Genomic DNA, 19,412 nt, shown 5'->3' on the forward strand with positions numbered 1-19,412 from the left:
CTGCTCCTAGAACTCAATCATCAACAGACACCTTTTTCATATGTAGGAGGGCATCAATTAAAGTCTATGGGCCATTTGATTTTGCAGCTGTAATTACTCTTTTTCAATCATATGTACCAAGTTTCTTTTTCTTTCGACATTCGAATGTCTGGGTGTCACCACGGGAGCCCTCAGCGCATCGAGTAGATGGCCCTGATTAAGTCCCTATAAGGGATGAAACGCGTTGGCTGGGTCTGCCAGAAAAAGGGATTTTTTTTATTGAATAAACGATCTTAAAAGAATACTCAATGTTTGATGGTTCGCTTCCAGTAAAGAAAAATAAACTTAGTAAATATGATTGAAAAAGAGTGATTTACAGCTGCAAAAACAAATGGCCAATAGAAAGGAATAAGATTATAATTGTTGCTCTCCTACATATGAAAAAAGTATAGTTATGTTATCTCATTCTGACCTAATAAAGCAGGGCAACAGAATTTCATTGCTCAAACAGCAAGAGATCTTGCTTTTTACCCCACAAGTAACCAATGATTCTAGATACTCAGCTAAACTTATTTTTCTCTTCTTTTTAATAAGAATAATTGGGGCTGTAAACTGTGTACTCGATATTGAGGAAAAATCTAGGTTCTGGAAACCTGTCCAGGTAAGAAAGCGCCCAATAAAAGCAATCAATATTGTAATGCCTATATTTTCTGAGTCTAATATTTAGCCTCAAACAAATAAATTAACCATTAGATAAAGGATACACTCCCATCTAAGCATGAAGGTCAGAGCTGCTGATGATTCCTAAATCCTGCAACATCTGACAGTCTTAAAATGTGCTCATTAAGTTCCATGCTCTACAGACTCTGCCAGAATACCTCCCATGCGCAGTCCCTGCCGGGGGCCCCGCGACGAGCGGGGGGACCCAGTGACGGCCCCGGAGGAAATTGCAGCCAGCTTCGCACAGTATTATGCAGCCCTTTATGCCCCTCAGGAAGTTCTCCCCGCGGAGGACGTCGACAAATTCTTGACTGACCTTCCGCCACGCGCGCTCTCGGATGAGGGTCGCGATCGTCTGGAGCTCCCGTTATCACTGGAGGAGTTGGGTACAGCGCTTGGGGAGCTCAACACTGGGAAGGCCCCGGGACCTAACGGATTCCCATGTGAATTCATGAAAACCTTTCATCTTCAATTGGGGGTGCAGTATAGGAAAGCATTAGAGGCGGCCAGGGAGCGTGGTCGCCTTCCGGTGGACTGGCGACACGCCGAAATCGTGGTTTTCTGTAAACCCGGGAGGCCCCCCGAACATCATTCCTCATATAGACCGATATCGCTCCTAAATTTTGAAGCAAAACTCTTGGCGAAAGCCCTGGCCAATCGTCTTCTCCCCTACATAACGGACCTAGTTCACCCTGATCAGGCAGGATTTATGACCCATAGGGCGACAAAACATTCGTCGCGCCCAGGTGGTGGTAGAGGCGGCCCGGGCCGCCGAGATCCTGGCGGCGCTCCTGCTGGCCGACATAGACAGAGGCTTTGACTCCCTTAGTTGGGTCTATCTTCGAGCGCTTCTGTCCCGCCTGAATCTTGGGCCTCGTTTCCTCTCATATCTGCAATTACTGTACTCAGACCTGACGGCGTCGGTGAGAGTGGCGGGGGTGGTGTCGGACCCTTTCTCCATCGGCCGGGGCACCAGGCAGGGTTGTCCCCTATCACCCTATTTATTTGCATTGGCTATGGAGCCGCTTGCGGCTTGGGTGCGGATGGACGCACAGTTGCGAGGGCTCGAGTGGGAGTCGAGTCCGTCGGATCGCATCGCACTCTACGCTGACGACGTCCTCTTCTTTCTTACGGACATAGACAGGTCAGGGCCTAGAGTTCTTGCGATAATGCGTATTTTTGGGGAGGTATCAGGCTTACACTTAAATGTGCGGAAATCTACGCTGTGGGTGCTGGGGGGACGTAAAAAGAAGGGGCCCTGGGCGTCCGCGCTGCAGGAGGCGGCTGGCGGTATTAAGTATCTTGGCGTCTTCTTGACTGATGTACCAGGAGTGGCCTGGGCGCGTAACGTGGTACCTGTTTGGGATCGCGTACGATCTGATATCAAGACATGGTCCAGAATGCCCCTGAACATCTACGGTCGTTCGGCAATATTCAAGATGGTGGCCCTCCCGCGCCTTCTGTATCAGCTGCAAAACCATCCATACCCCATAGCGCCGCAGTGGTTTCGACAAGTGAACTCGGCGCTAAGCCAGTTTCTCTGGGCTGGAGGCACTGCAAGAGTGGCCCTTCGTACTTGCTTTCGCTCTACGTATTGTGGGGGCCTAGCCACCTCGGACATTCTGTCCTATTATCAAGCGTCTCACCTACTGGTACTCAACGAATGGTGGTACGGGGACCGGGGCGACCCGGCTTATTCCCTCGAGCGCTACATAATGGACCCGAACTCGTTACATACTATCCTATATTCAGCGACCATCAGAAAGAGGCTTCCCGTGGTCACCCAGGTGGTCTTCCGAGTGTGGCGGGGAGCTCTACGCCGTATGGGGTGGTGGAACAAATTGACGAGAGAGACTCCGCTGTGGCAGAATGGACAAAGAATGGGGTTTCGGGGCTGGGATGCCATCGGCATTTCCACATTGGGGCATGTTATGAAAGGCACGACACTTAAGTCGTTCCAGGCGTTAAGTGAGGAATATGCCATGCCCCGAACCCAATTTTTTTTTAAGTACCTACAGCTGTGACACGCCCTGTCCCCCTCCCTGGTAGGCCTGGACTCGTTGCCTGAATTTAGTCCCCTAGAGGCGAAGGTGTTTATGGGGGAACTAGAAGGAAAGAAAATATCCAACATATACCAGACTCTGGTCACTCCTTGCTCCTCTCCACTAGACAAATTGCGTTCCGTATGGGAGAGTGACCTCGAGGCGTTCGAGGAGGAGGACTGGCGTGAGGCCCTAGAAGCCCCGAGAGGAGCGGCAATAGCAGTGCGCTTACGTTTCATCCAATTCAAATATCTACTCAGGGCCTATTACACCAGGGACCGGCTGTGGAGAGCTAGATTGATTGCCTCCCCTGAGTGCTTGAGGTGCGAGCGAGCGGGCGTTGGGCACGTTTATCCATACAGTGTGGTTGTGCGAAAAATTGTCGAGATTTTGGATGGGAGTGTGGAATTGCTTGTCTGAGGTGCTGGGATGGGACGTTCCTCGCTCGCCGCAGTTGGGCCTGTTGCATATCATGGAACAAGTTGGAGGAAACATATATAAGCGCCATCTACTGGTCCTGGGCCTCACAGTAGCCAAAGAGACATTGCTCGGGCCTGGAAGGACCCCAGTGCCCCTTTGCTGGAAGTGAGGAAGAGGGGTTTGGACTTTTGCATGGGGTTGGAGCGTCCAGTATTAAAGGCCAGGGGCTGCCCCAGGAAACATTTTAAGATATGGAATCGATGGGCAGACCACAGAGGGCTATGGCTGGACCCGCCTGCGCAACAGGACGTTGATGCCGAACAATTCTCAGTTGAGCCCGGGTGAATGGGAGTACACACTGTTAGTGACTTGATTATCTCTGCTTTTGGACTCTGTAGACACTGTGAGGGGAGGGGGTTGGAACTGGGGTGGAGGGTAGGGGGTGGGGATTGGGAGGGCTGTTTTAATTTAAAAACGTTGATTGAACTGAAATGTATGCAATGCCGTATTATTTGCTCACTGGTCCTTCGGTGTTTTGAGGGACAGTGTCCCATATGCAAGCTGTCAAAGAAATAAAATTTGTTCTGAAAAAAAAAATGTGCTCATTACAACCCTGCTAGGTAGAATTCATGCTGTAAGGTAGCAACGCACTTTTAAAGCCAGAGAAACATTTCTAAGCTACTTAAAAAATGAAATTTATATTTTGCCATTTCTCAGTTTGACAGGTGTAGCTAACTTGTCTGAAAAAGAGAAGTAGAAATATGTTATAAGAATGTTTAAAGAAACCTGTGTGGGTGTGTACTCACTCTGCATGACACAGCTGAAATGGTGTGAACTGCAGCTCCAAGTTCAAACAGCTTTCTGTAATGGGAAAAAACAATGCTGAAAAAATTGTCGTTAACAAGGACCCACCATCTAACCATCCTCTGGATCTGCCCCACAATTACTTCAACTTCTGTTTCTAGTATTTTACGATTAAGGATATGGCAATTTGTGCAATCTTTCGGACTCACGGTCGGCCGGGCCAATGTTTCTACCTTTTGAACCACATTCTTCAGCATCTCTTTCTTGTGCATAGAGGAAGTACTTAAATATTCAACAGAGATATTTTTCAACTTGGTGCACAAAATTAATTTCACGCATATTGTAGTAAAAGACTTGGATAATATAAATTGGGAATACAGAGTAGAATGGAGTTTTATGGTTAAGTGCTTGGCTTCAGACTCCGCCAATGAGTATTTAATTATACAAACATTGACAATATGTTCTTGCACAACACTCACACTCTGTCCCCCAATTGTAAATGTGGGAGCATAGAAGAAGCAGGGTCTCTAAATAGCCCTTAAATAGGACATTATAAAATGCCCAATAATCTGAGGGTACCTATTTGCAAATGAAGTAGGCAATTTGTGTTGGATAACTCACGTGCAATCGAGTCCAAGTTATACTCCGACCCTGGTTCATAGTCACAGTAAATGTTCAGAAATGGACTTGCCTTATCACCAGAGTCCTAGTAAGAGAAAAGCAGTGATAAATACAGGTAGGAAGTGTACAACAATTCAGTTGCATTCACCCCATGGAAATATTATTTTTAAAAACACAAAATGCGCACAACCTCTCATTTTCCTCTTCAAGACTCGCAGTGAAACAAAATAAATCACAACTTTATATAACATTGTTCAAATTTGAGAGCACTTATTATATGCACCACTGCCCTGTATCTTCTTTGGGGGTCTGCCTCTTTTATATATGGCTTGTTTTTTTTTATATAATTTGTTTCATTTGATATTTGCGAGAATGTGGAGTGTATGAATGGTAAGACTGATGAAAGCTTATGTGTATGTTTCTGCCTTGTAGGTTCATTTCATTGTGTAGAGCTCTTCTCTGGGGTTATAAGAGAACTTACTTATTAATCTCATTATTCTGATCAGCCCAGAATTTTTTCTGTTGTGTATGTTCACTGTATATATGCTTTGTGTATACAGTCTTCTCATTTGCTTCGTGATGTATCATCTGAAAATCAAATAATATGTATGTACAATACCACCCCCTTGAATAACCTTTTGTTCCTTCTTATTCATTAATGATTATTTATCTGCATATTTGTGCACTGCCTCTAATGTTATGTAGATTCAATGATTGTACTTTTTAAAGTTTCAGCCTCATTGTTATCTCCCTGTATTTTTATCCTCCCTCTCCTCCCTTTCTTTTTTGTCCCTCCCCTCATTTTATTTCATCACATTTCTTATACTGCTCTCAGTTAATATTCATGCTATTCTTATTGTTTTCTCTTTGTATATTATGTTGCCATTATTCCATTATTTTAATAAATTTTTCTTTGAACTAAAAAAAATGTATGTACAATACCTCTAAATAAACATTGTTTTGTACTGTATTCTTGTTTAGATGTAATTTGCTGTGCATCATATTCTCCCTCGATTTAAGTAAATCTCCCTGGTGTTATCAATTGGAGACGTAGTTACGCTCCACTATTATTCTGTGGCAGGTGACACCTGCCTCCCTTGTCTTCGAGGGTGGACTAATCTTCATTGTTCAGATTTTAATCTGATTATTGGACATCAGTAACACTCACCACAGTCACCACTAGTGTACATGATCACCACTGCAGCCAGTGTCCGCCGCTTGCCTCTTTATCAGTAGCCCAGTCACAAGCGACTTTCAGTTAATGTCACAATTAATTTCTTTCATATAGTAACAGCACTGGGAGCTAAAAAAATCATCTTAGCTTGAAATACCTGCCATTTTGGATTGAAATAAATTATAAAAGATTATTGCAATTTAAGGAAATTTGCAAAACCTATTTTTTTCCTTCAAAAAAAAGGGTGTTAGATGTACATTAATGCCAGTACCCCTAGAAAGATAAGCAAGGCCTCTTAAATCGAGACTGTGAATAATTTCATATTTACATAATTACAATGAATATGTAACTATATAATATTCAAAAGGATTAAATTATATTTTTCAAATCATTTAAACAAATAAAAACAAAGAATTAACATAACAAGCAAATCTTGGACCCTATCAAGTGAGTTAACCATGTAGAAATATAATGCACAACATTCAAATAATCAAATAATGAATCTCTTAAAATATTACGGTTATTAAGCAATGTCATGACAAAAATGACACTACACAATTAAATTAGCAATTTGTGAGCTATGTAAATTACTAGTTCATTAATGCAAAAATTAACAATCAAATAATTATTTTATATTGCTATGAAGTTACATTATAATGAATGAATTATTATGCAAATCTAAAAATTGGTTCATTTACTTTGCATGTTAAATGTATTAAGATACAAAATGTATAAAATAAAAAACCTAGCAGTAATTCATAATTCAGTAATGTGTTCTTCAAACTAACTACTTATTAAATAACTAGTGAGCTTTGACCCAAAAATTTAAATAGAACCACAACACATCTGTTTTTGACTATGCCTACATTGCATTTCAGTGAGATATATGTATCTCGCTTACAGGGTTTTTTTTTAATTAGGGACCATTTTCAAAAAGTTCGATGTCTGACTACAGAAAAGAGTTGCAATGCCCAGCTAATGGCAGAATATGATCTATTTAAGTGATTATAAACAACCAATACCTATAAATGATATCCACTCAAAGGATATGCAATTGAAGAATACTTAATTTGGAACCTCAGTTTTACCGACTGAACTGCGCTAACCATCCAAAGAACTATCTTTCCAAGCTCTACAATAGTGACTAAAAATCAAAACACGCAATGCAGAAGAAAACATTAATAAATAATGATAATTAAGCCATTCAATGTCTTCTACACCAATAGGTGTGAATGACTAAGCTTCCCTAACAAAATCTGCAATGACTAAACAGCGTCAAAAATCAATATAGTAGAATGGCATCAATAAAAGAAAAGAGCAAGCACCGAAAATGCCAATAGGTCTTGATTCAACTGAAAGTGAATTTTCTGTCACACGTTAGTTTCTAGTCAGAACTCAAACAATGTTATTGGACGATAGGAGTCAAAATCATAAGAGTACTTACCCGGTTATAAAAACCTCACTAAATTCCCTTTTCTAAATGACAATAAGGGTGCTGCACCAGCTATAATATTATTAAATATAAAATGTAACTGTCTAACCAGTGCCACCGGATATATGTTATACATTTCTGCTGGAAGTCCACCTTCCTCCACTGCTTTGCTGGATGGGAGAGTCTTTATTACATAAATAATCTCTTCTTTATTGAAAAGCTGGATTTCTTTTACTTTCTACTTTACCTCTAGCTAAACTGGATGCATCCCAAAAGGGCACTAGATCACTATGGGGTTGAGTCATGTCGTCCAGATATAGGTCTTGACAGTACTATTTGAGGATTTCAGAGGTACAAGTGGGCTCTTTTTCAATGATACCTACTCTAGTTTTTCCTATTGAATTTGCAATAGATCAGCTTTCCATGCAAGAAATGTTTCTGTTCTATTAGTTGCCACAAACGTTTCTTCTGATTTAACAGACTACGTAATAACACTTTCTTTAACCCGATGTCTTCTACTATGCTGCTTAATCGCTTAATATCCGAGTTGAGGGATCAGTGAGCACTAGTGTTTGAATACTTATTAATTCTACTTCCTGGCTGTTCAACTCTTTATGTTCCACTTTATCTTCAGCCTCTCCTCAAGAGGTCAAAACTCCCCTTAAATGGACCTTTAGAATCATTCTTATATTCATCTGTTCACTCATCCATATTAAAACACATACACAAACTCAACAAGCAAATGCAAGATACATTATGAGAATACAAGTAGAAAAAGGAAAAATGTTGGAACCAAAATTTGGAGGGTGCATGCTTCCAATGAAAAATAAATAAAATAACATGAACCGTGAAAGGCCACATTTTGTGCATAATGTATCACTATTTTACATTTCCAGTAAGCTGCTACCTTTAAAAACAATGTGTTTGACATTCTGGAACAGTAATACGGTGACACACAATGCACAATAACTTTTCAAGGTGGCCACCCACTAAACATAACACAATACGGACATCTTGGAGTGATATTCTATGTAGTGTATCATTGTTGTACTGAAACAGGATGGCCACTATACATGGCAATAATCTTGGTCTGGCTAAATGATACACTAAGGACAATACCATTCGAAAATGGCCTAAGATGCAGTGGCAACACAGGATACGGCACACTGAAGCCGAAATGAGCAGCCGTAAGGGGCCGAGTACCACTTTTCGGGGACAGCCGAGTGCTCTTAAACAAAAAAAACAAATTAACATTAAAAAAAGGTAATGAAAGAAATTAAATGTGACATATAAAAGGAGAAAATGGAAAACAAAAGGATTGACCCGTCATCTCTGGCACCGAAGCTCACTCACTCATTTTCAAGCAGGAGTGCACATGTAATAAGACAAAATTCTATCACTCGTAGGGCAATAGAGTCAATGGTAGAAGTGGGATGACCTATTGCCACATAGCCCATGCTGTCATGAGTGGAAGGAGAATGTGAATAACCCTCGAACAGACCAATGACTGAAAAGGTTTGTATGTATTTTTTAAAAACATTTTTGATTATAAGACCCTGGCAGGCAACTAAAGTTCATAGGAGAGATCTAAAAAGTACACTGTCGAGCCGGACCTTATAATTGCCATTAACAGTACAGAGATTGGAACCTAGTCTCACATTATAGATCAAAAAGAGAAAGCATATGAAAGGAAAACTGCCTTACAGTGGATAGTACCACAATCAAAAACTTACAACACTCATAAGAAGTTAAAATGCAAGAAAGTGCACACAAAGCCCATTTCCTGGAAAAAAGAAACAGGACTTGCCCAACCCACAATACAATGGAGGGAAAAGGCTGCACATGAGGATAGGCCATAGAAATAGCAGCACAAGCCAGTTTTAAGAACTGTTTTTAGAACCTCACAAAACTGAAACATCTACTCCAACTGCTTTTAAAAATAAAGCATTGGTGGCTGAAGCCATGTTAAATGCTAGACTCGATTATTGTAATTTTGGTCTTTAAATGGGTTTGCCCACTACTGGAATTGCTCAGCAGTAGAGGGTTCAAAATGCTGGTGAGAGCTAAAGTAGGACAAAGATGGAAAGAGCAAGTCTCCCAGGCATGAAGGGGCTACATTGGCTCTTGTTTAAGGATCGGATAGAATTCAAAACGACTTTCTGGCTATTCGGATTTTACCAAAATCAACGGCCAACTTCCTGGAGTCGTCAGATATCTCCTTACAGGGCAGCTTGTGCACTCCGTTATCAGGATAAATCCTTGATGACTATACAAAGGTGTAAACTGAAATCAAGGTGAGCAAAGCTTTTATGACAAAGAAGCTCATTGCGTGGAATTCTCTTCTGGAGCAGCTCGGAGTGCTGACCACCATCTCAAGCTTTAAATCAGCCTACAAAGAAACATCCTAATTAAAGATCCCTTTGCAAGAAGAATGCCAATAGATCTTGTGAAAGGTGGTGGGCTTCTTAACCATTATTATTCGATCAGAAATGAAAAAGTCCAATGGAAGATGAAGGAAAGGGTGTGTGAACTGGGGAGAAAACCAGAGGTCATATGGTTAGGAGCATCCCTAGTAAAGAATACAAAGCAAGAAGAGAACATTGGAAAAAGGGCTTTTAAATAATTTCATCAAAGATTTCTTCACCAGCTAATTAGCCAACCACACACCGATCTACCTTGACTCGCAACACACAAGGTTAGCCTAGGAGTATGCAAGCTTTAGCCCCATGGGCTAGAGAGCATCTTTTTCATAAACATGTAGATACTCACTTTAAGTTAAATGTGTATGGTGCTTACACTATTAATGGCAAGCATACTGATTTCTCGTACACCTGCTAGTTTCTTTTAAACCGGAAACTTAAACCATTGGCTTAAGAAGATGCCAATCGCTGTTTTTGTTTTGACTATTTAGGAGCATCCTTCTGCTTCAACTGGTATGCATGAGGGCCTATTTTACATATCAAATAAGTCACAGAGTCGTCCTTAGCACTGGGGAGCAAGTGCTGACAAAAACATCTGAAAAAATGGATTCTATAGAAAAGAAAGCGACCCTTTTTTCTTTGCCATCCATTTTTTTAGGTGATTTTGTCTGTGCTGGCTCACCAGTACTGCCAAGCAAATAAGCATGTGCAAAGCCAATGCATTTGAATTTTACATGGTGGTTGTGATGAACGTAGCTTATCTTAAGGTATTGTTGTGAGACTTCACCGGTAATAAATTCATTACCTGTGCTGGGTCTAGTCAGATCCGTTTGAAAACCCTTATTCCAACCCTGCGTAGCTGTGTCTCTGAGCATTAAGACTTTATCAACAGAACAATTGTTAACTAATAGGAAGTACTAAAACAATTGAATAGGAAAGAAATAAAAAACTCATTAAAATATTCAACCGCAATTTATAAAAATAGGGTGCCTTTTTATCTTTAAGTAGACACCTCATTGACAAAAATCCATCAAAGGGTTTGGAGGCATGGATTTTCAAGGGAACAATAAATCACAGCTTTTTTGCTCAGCGTAATAAATCATTGTCATAGACTGTGCTCATATTCAACTTTGCAAACTTTGAAAAACTTTTATGAAGCTATAAAACACTACTCTGGCCCACTTTGGATGACAAACTAAACAGGACGTGAGTCACCGGGGGCAATCAAAGCAGTCTGCAGTCCTGTTCCAGGCTCCATGGCAGAACCGCCAGACACTTTAATGGAGTGGTCCTGATGCAAGAGATACGGGATGCTGATTCGGTAAACAAACACAATGGAGTGACTTTGGCCACAGGGTTCGATGTCCCTCAGAGTTTGGTTTAATTCTAGCCTAAAACCAGTTGGCACTGGTTTACTGGTCTCCGGTTACAGTGAAATCAGAGTTTTCCATATAACTGATGAGAACATCCTTCATGGGCGACACACCTTCACTCTGATAGCTCCACCAAATCCAGCAGACATGGATGCAACTTTTGAGGGTTGGGACTGGCTCTACCTCACAGTATGTTGGCAGTCAGGTGTACGTGGCTACCAACTCACAAAGGCAGAATGCTTCAGCTTTTGTGGTCTTGTCGCTGCAACAGGAAGCCCGCCTACTGACTCGCTTCTGTCTGATGCTCGGGATAGTTTTTCATCAAGAATGGCACATCAGGCACAGCCCTCTCTCTGCTAGCACAGGGAGCAGTCCAGTTATGGTGCAGTCTCTCTTTCCTGGGTCCGGGGAAAAGCAGGGCAGTCCTTCGGTCCACTCTTCAGTACAGCCATGGTATGAGGTCTTGGTGCTGGGGATGCCACTTGTATCCCCAGTTTGTGTCATCGTCAATGGGCTACCAGGTCCCCTCCCGCCTAGTGAGGACTTCCTGTAAAGTGTGGCCTCTAGCTATCCCAGAATGCACTATTCTGCCACTGCCAAAATGGTAGAACCCTTCGCTTAGTGTGTGGGGCACCCTAGCCCATCCCTGAGCTGGGGCTAACCATCCATGGACACAAACAGTTTGACAACAGCTTCCCCCTATCTGTTCCCGACGCCAACCTGTCTGCAAGAATAAATGAGCAGGTTCTCTCATGTGTGTCCACCATTTGCAATTCAACGGTGGCTGCTTCTTTGAAGCTCGCCTTTTGGGCTCACACCTTGTCTGTCCTTGCTGACCTTTGTGTTCTTTCCTGAGAGAAGTTCACACCTTCTCCCCAGGAGAAAAGAGGGCAGTCATGTGGCCAGCAACCGTAAACGCTCACTGGAAAACTATGGGCAACAAAGAGTCTACTTTTTAAAGCTGCCACTAGTACAAATCTAACATTACATTTGATTTGGCCATCAAGTCCGGTTCAAAGTAATGATTATTTCGATACACTGAAGTATCATATTTACTAGTCCCACTCAGAAGTTAGAACTGCAAAATTGTCAGCGTGCAACTCTGTACTCACCAAAGGTGCTACTAGCCTTTCCAGAGTAAAAACGACAATGCTGGGTTTTTAGTCGTTTTTGGCCACTATAGGTGTGGCAGGGTATACTCAGACATGAGTCCCTTTCTCACTGCTCCATCAGGATTCAAGCAAGCCGGGCCGAAGAAGGCTGAAATGCCAGAAACCGGTCCCCGGTAGCTTGTCTCCTTTCTGGTGAAGAATTGGCTTGGTAGTTTAGTCTGCCCTGTTCCCATGATGCACTGGGCCAGGGACAGACTGATTTGCATATAGCCAGGTTCTGAGCTGGGATGGGGCAGTGAGATAAATAACGGTGATGGATCAAGCCCTGATCTTTGGACTGGGTAAGAGTGGTCTGTTTAACTCAGACACTCTGTTCATCACCACCCCCTTTTTGTAAATCGTTTTTGGCCACTATAGGTGTGGCAGGGTATACTCAGACATGAGTCCCTTTCTCACTGCTCCATCAGGATTCAAGCAAGCCGGGCCGAAGAAGGCTGAAATGCCAGAAACCGGTCCCCGGTAGCTTGTCTCCTTTCTGGTGAAGAATTGGTTTGGTAGTTTAGTCTGCCCTGTTCCCATGATGCACTGGGCCAGGGACAGACTGATTTGCATATAGCCAGGTTCTGAGCTGGGATGGGGCAGTGAGATAAATAACGGTGATGGATCAAGCCCTGATCTTTGGACTGGGTAAGAGTGGTCTGTTTAACTCAGACACTCTGTTCATCACCACCCCCTTTTTGTAAATCGTTTTTGGCCACTATAGGTGTGGCAGGGTATACTCAGACATGAGTCCCTTTCTCACTGCTCCATCAGGATTCAAGCAAGCCGGGCCGAAGAAGGCTGAAATGCCAGAAACCGGTCCCCGGTAGCTTGTCTCCTTTCTGGTGAAGAATTGGCTTGGTAGTTTAGTCTGCCCTGTTCCCATGATGCACTGGGCCAGGGACAGACTGATTTGCATATAGCCAGGTTCTGAGCTGGGATGGGGCAGTGAGATAAATAACGGTGATGGATCAAGCCCTGATCTTTGGACTGGGTAAGAGTGGTCTGTTTAACTCAGACACTCTGTTCATCACCACCCCCTTTTTGTAAATCGGGTTTTTAGTCAGGACATGCAAAGTTAGAAACTGCAATGCTCCCTGCCTTTAGGGCCAGTAGGCCTGCCTTAGCAGTGTCTTGTAAGTACTAAAAAGGTAGGTTTGCGCTTTGCCATTACTTCAAATGGCAAAGTTGAGTTAACAACGAGTTGATAAAGTGTTCTGCCAGGCTGGGAGTCTTGCTTTTATTTGTCACACTCGTGATTTACAGGCCCGGGGCCATAGACAAGGGGCTTATAAGTACGTTAACTTATGCCAATTGTGAGTAAACCAATCAGACATATACCTTTTAATCTAGAAGACGCACTGTGCCACTTTTCGGTGTAACTGCCATTTGAGATCTGAAAGGCTGTAGTGACTGAGTTGATCCGCTCTTGTGTTTAACGGTGGTTCATGACCAGGGAGCTGCCCTAACAGTTCCAAAGGTGTAGAGCCTCCTGGCACAAAACCAAGACCCCACCCAGCCCCGCCTGTTGCAGTACCACATGGCTGTGGTGTTGTCCGTGAGAACCTGCACCAGCCACCCTTGATGGTTGGCAGGAAGACCTTCACCACCAAGCAGACCCACCACAACTCCAACAGGTTGATGTAGAGTCAGGTGTCCGCCAGTGACCAGTCCTGTGATCTCCACCTCTCCCAGATGGCCCCCCCAACCCAGGAATGGCATGTCTCTCATCTCAAGCAGCTTTGTGTGGGTAATAAAGGGGGGTTTGCTGGTGGTCCAATCACGGTTAAGCAGCGACCACTGTAGACCTTTTGCAGATCCTCTGAAACCTAGATGGAATCAGTTAGTGGCCGTTCCCACTGAGACTTCAGATCCCACTGCAGAGTCTGCATATGCCTCCTGGCACAGTCGACCACCAGAAAGCAAGAGACCAGAAGCCTGACAGCCACGCTCACTGAGATCCAGGACAGAGCCTGAAACATTAATCAGAGCCTGAATTCTGCACTCAGTGGTAAAGACACAGAATTGTACCATATCCAGAAGGGCTGTGATCAATGGAAGCGTTTGTGAAGGAGTCAGGTGTTACTTCAGCACGTTGTTAGTGAACCCCAATAATGTTAGAAGGTTTAATGTTGTCTGGAGTTAGTCTTTGACTGACTGGAGTGAGCATGCCTTCAATAGCCAGTCGCTGAGGTAGAGAACAACTAATACACCCAACCTCCAAAGGTGTGCCGTAACCACTGCCATCATTTTCATGAACACCCAAGGGACACTGGTGTGGCAAAGAGGGAGCACCACAAACTGAAACTGTTACTGGCCTACTATGAACCACAAATAGCACCTGTGGGCCTGCAGGATGGGTGTATGGAAAAAAGCGCCCTGGAGATCCAACACTACTATCCAGTTGCCGGGATCCTTGGCAGGAAGAACATGGGCCAGGGCGCACATCCTGAATTAGTTATTTGAAGGTGTTGAGAAGGCGAAAAACTAGAATAGGATGAAAGCTTCTGTCCTTCAGCAGGACAAAGAAGTACCAGGAATCAACATCCATTTTGTAGTTCTGAGGCTGGTACCCTCTCTATGGACTCTTTGGCCACAAGGACCTGCACCGTCTGCTGCAAAATCGACATATGGTACTCAATGAGCGCCCTTAATGGGAGAGGAATGTGTGGCAGGGTAGAAAGAAATGGAAGGGTGTAGCCCGGTTGGAAAATTTGAAGGATCCATGAATCAGAAGTGATGTCTTCTCACCCCTGGAGGAAATGGCGGATCTTGCCTTCTAAAGAATGTCTATGTGTTTTAAAGAATGCACAAAAGTGGTTTGGAAGTTTTTGCCAGAGGGGAGCGGGATTGGGCTCTGTGCTTTCTCTGATGTCGTAAACCTTGCAGTTATAAGCCGCCCCTAACCCGGAAAAGAAAGAGGAGCTTGCTGCATTCGCAGTGGTGTTTAGTGCTATCAATGTCAAACTCTGGCATTGCCCGGAAATGGGCAAAATTATTGGGGAAACTGCCTGGCAGCATGGAGAGACCCACAAAGCGAGCAGTGGCGCGACTCTCTTTGAACCCGTCTAGGGCTAAATCTGCTTTCTCACCAGAAAGGCAAGAACCATCGAATGGCAGTCCTCAAGGATGGCTGGACATCTCCTGAGAAGTCAGTGGACCTCAACCAAGCAAGGTGCTAAACCACCATACTCATGGCAATCACCCAACCCAAGCAATCGGTCATGTCCAGTCTAGCTTGGATCAGAAATTCTGCTGCATCCCTGCCATCTCGAATAGTTTGGGATAACGTCCCCTGTAAGATTTGGCACAACAAATCCCATAATACATGGGTTTATCGATCAACAAGACAGTTGGTATTTACTGCGCATAGCCAAGGCTGGCGGAAAAAAAAACATTCACTTGGCATATGCCTCCATACATTTGGATTCGCCGTCAGGAGGGGTTAAAGGAAATGTTTTAGGGTTGACCTTGGTGGTGAATGCCTCAACCATCAAGTTCTCTGGCGCTGGATGCTGAGTGAACAAGTTAGGATGCCAAGGAGCAGGTCTGTGGCGACGACTGACCCTCCTGTTGACTGGAAGGTCGACCCAGAGGGTATGTTATGTTATGTTATGTTATTTTTATTTGTACCGCACACAGCTGCCCCAGCAAAGGGGCGTCCTGGCGCTTTGAGAAGGTAAACACAACACAACATTAAAAGCGGGCAGAAAGGAGAAGAGACACAACAGATGAGCTAAACAAATGATGGGTATCCATAAAGCCTTCCTTAAAAGGTTGAAGAGGTTCAGTAGGTGCCTGGCAGGGCTGAAGAATCTCTGAGTATATCTGTTTTGACCTCCGTAGTTGGGAGCTGCAGGTCAAGGACCTCAGCAACCCTTCTGATCACCAACTCAAATGATGCACTCTCCTCCATGGCAGACCAGGAGGAGAGACTAACCAAGTAACTATGGAGATGCCCATACCACTGGCATCTTGTAGGTCTTTGTACCAGCTGTCTTTGTCATATTTTGGGACAAATTAATTCCCATTGTTAGTGAAAGTCTGGCTTTGCTCTGAGATTCAGCTGAAAATTGTATGTAGTGTCTGAGTCGCAAGAATTGGCAATGAGATGTGCCACAATGGAATCAGCGTTAAGACAAGTTCGGCTCAAACTTGAAAACCACTATAGGTTGTGGATCCTCCTTCGGCGCTGGTGTCAGTGCTGAAGGCGCAGATTACGGTGCCAGATTCAAAGCAGGCAACAAAAATATGTGGAACTCGAAGTGGGTTTGAGGAACACAGATGGCACTGAGGGGGGAACACGCTGGCAGTAAACATGACTGGAGATGTTTGTGGATCCTTCAGTCTGAAGGCACATCAGAGACAGCCAGAAGCATGGAGAAAGTTTGCAGCACAGCATCACTAAAGGCCTTGATTTGCTGTGAGGTTGCGGATGGCTCAGAATCAGCTCCTCAGGAGTTTGTCAGTGAAAATGGGTGGCATATCTATGCCCTCAAGCCCTCTCTGGAGATTGAGAATGGCAGTAAGAGGCCTAGTCCCGCTTGGACTTGTTATGCTTCTTCTATTACTTACCCAAAGACTTCGACTGCAACAAAGTTCTGCAGTGGGAATGGGATCTTTCTCTGCCTTTGCCTGGAAACGACATGGAGTTTCGCTGAGTTTTGCAACATAGAGCTTCAGTTTGTGATCTTGTATGCCATTCAGGTTTACATAGGTAGAGTTGTCACATGTCTTGCAGTCATGCTTGTAGGGATCCACCACAAATTTTTGTTTGCAATAGTCCCTACAAGGTTTAAACCTTGTCGTTTTAGGAGTGGACATTCCCCTGCACACTCCAAAAACTTTTGAGATGAAAAGTAAGACAAATCTTAGAGATGAAAGGAGTAGAGCATGGGATCAGTTCCTTAAGTCATGGAAAGACAGGAACTGACATCAGCAAGCATGAGTGCCGCTTATATACTGGTCCGTTTCTCATATCCGGAGAGGAATGAAGTCGGTGCAGAGCCATACAGTGCCTCCCTTCAGGCTCGCAGGAGTACTGCTTCAGTATTATGTGGATCAATCTGACGCTTGGGGAATATTCATAAGGTGGGGAATCTGCAGCTAGAAGTATTCATAATAAGGTCCATTTAACCGGCTGTGGCACACAAGATCACAGTGCTTCTTTCCTTGTAGAGCATCTCTTTTGCAAGCTTCCTTTGCATCCCCGGCTTCCACCTCACCAGCCACATCACAAAGAGGTGGCCTGCCCTTGGCAGCTCAGGATTCGCCTCTACACTATTCTTCTTGTTCACGTTCTTGGCATAGTGGTGGGCTTCATCTCATCCTGTCCATCACAGTCAGCGTCTAAAGTTCACAAGAGTCACTTCTACAAAAAAAACATTAACTTTGCCTCTGTATAAAACTGTATTTTTAGAGCTAGTTGCACACGGTCCTTCTAAGTTTTTGGGGAATTTACGGTACCGAGAGGGCAATGCAGAACTTGACAGCAGTTTTCTAGCCTTGTGAATTAAATCCAGAATAAATGTCAGAATTTAAAAAAATAAAACTCGGATAAAGAGGTCTGTACAAAGAAGAATATTTGCACTAATATTCATAGAGACAAGACGGGTGCATTTTAATATTTGTAATCTCAGATGAATTGAAGGAATAAAGAGATGCTGTAAAACAATCTTGATGGGAGAGGAATGTGTGGCATGGTAAAAAGAAATGGAAGGGTGTAGCCCTGTTGGAAATTTTGAAGGATCCATGAATCAGAAGTGATGTCTTCTCACCCCTGGAGGAAATGGCGGATTTTGCCTTCCAAAGGATAGCTATGTGTTTTAAAGGATGCACAAAAGTGGTTTTGAAGTTTTTGCCAGAGGGGAGGGGGACTGGGCTGTGCGCTTTCTCGGATGTCCTAAACCTTGCTGATATGAGCCGCCCCTGACCCCGAAAAGACTGAGGAGCTTGCTGCATTCGCAGTGGTGTTTAGTGCTATCAATAGATGATTTAAAGGAATAAAGAGATGCTGTAAAACAATCTTGGTAACTGAACTACATCTCATCCCCCTGAAACTCTGCACCAGACTACATAAAGAACAAGTATTTGCAATGAAATAGGTCTCGCATTCATGCAAGTTTGAGCTATTGGCATTGTAAATGACAATGCCTTTTATTTATGTTTTGGGTTTTAAAACATAAATAAAAGGCAGTGTCATTTACAATACTAATAGCTTAAACTCTCGCAAATGCGAGACCTGTTGCGTTGCAATAAAGGGCCTTCTCAACCGCTTATTAGATTATAAAAATCAGAGGAAGAGACCGGCCTGCGAAGTGTTCAAAGTAGTGATAAATAGTGCAGTGAAGAAGATGTGTACGTGTTGTAAATTACACAGACTCAAAGTGTGAAGTGAGAATTACAGATGATCCGAGCTATAAACACTGACGAAGCGCTTCAACACCTTTCGCTCTGTGATTACACTGTCGCTGTTCAGGAGGAGGAGCAGGGGGGGCTATTTCCTGCCCTCTCCATGCTTTATGGCAGGCATGGAGGGAGGGAGCACTGGTCTCAGCTGCCGCTCCGGCCTCCTACAGTGCCCATGGTATTACTAGTGAGCGAGAGGCGCTGAGGTGGTGGTGGTATTGGTGGTGGTGGTGGTGCTGCTGGTATTATTGGTGGTGGTAGTGGTGGTATTGGTAAAGGTGGTGGTAGTGGTATTGGTGGTGGTGGTACTGGTATTGGTTGTGGTGGTATTGGTGGTATTGATGATGGTGGTGGTATTGGGTTGGTGGTGGTATTGGTTGTGTTGGTGGGATGGTGATGGTGGTATTGGTGGTATTGGTGGTGGTGGCATTGGTGGTGGTGGTGCTGGTATTATTGGTGGTGGTATTGGTGGTGGTGGCATTGGTTGTATTGGTGGTGGTGGCATTGGGGGTGGTGGTATTGGTAAAGGTGGTGGTAGTGGTATTGGTGGTGGTGGTGGTACTGGTATTGGGTGTGGTGGTATTGGTGATGGTGGTGGTATTGGTAAAGGTGGTGGTACTGGTGGCGGTGGTGGTATTGGAGGTGGTGGGACTGGTATTTGTTGTGGTGGTATTGGTGGTGGGGTATTGGTGGTGGTGGTGGTGGTACTGATATTAGTGGTGGTGGGGATATTGGTGGTTGTATTGGTGGTGGTGGTGGTGGTATTGGCGGTGGTATTGGTGATGGTGGTATTGGATTGGCGGTGGTATTGGATTGTGTTGGTGGGATGGTGATGGTGGTGGTACTGGTGGAGGTATTGGTGGTGGTG

At 44.0% G+C, this 19,412-nt stretch overlaps 1 protein-coding gene across 1 annotated transcript in view; it reads right to left on the reverse strand.

Moving 5' to 3' along the window:
* The window catches only part of KPTN (kaptin, actin binding protein), a 197,985-nt gene that overhangs the window by 134,413 nt on the left and 44,160 nt on the right, over window positions 1–19,412 (reverse strand). The window contains exons 3-4 of the mRNA XM_086938644.1: window positions 4,587–4,671; window positions 3,968–4,022 (exon numbers count right to left, since the gene is read on the reverse strand). Coding sequence (XP_086794770.1) covers window positions 3,968–4,022; window positions 4,587–4,671 — 140 coding nt within the window. The remainder of the gene's footprint in view (window positions 1–3,967; window positions 4,023–4,586; window positions 4,672–19,412) is intronic.

Source organism: Lissotriton vulgaris, chromosome 9 (assembly GCF_964263255.1).
Source record: "Lissotriton vulgaris chromosome 9, aLisVul1.2, whole genome shotgun sequence".
Lineage (NCBI taxonomy): Eukaryota > Metazoa > Chordata > Amphibia > Caudata > Salamandridae > Lissotriton > Lissotriton vulgaris.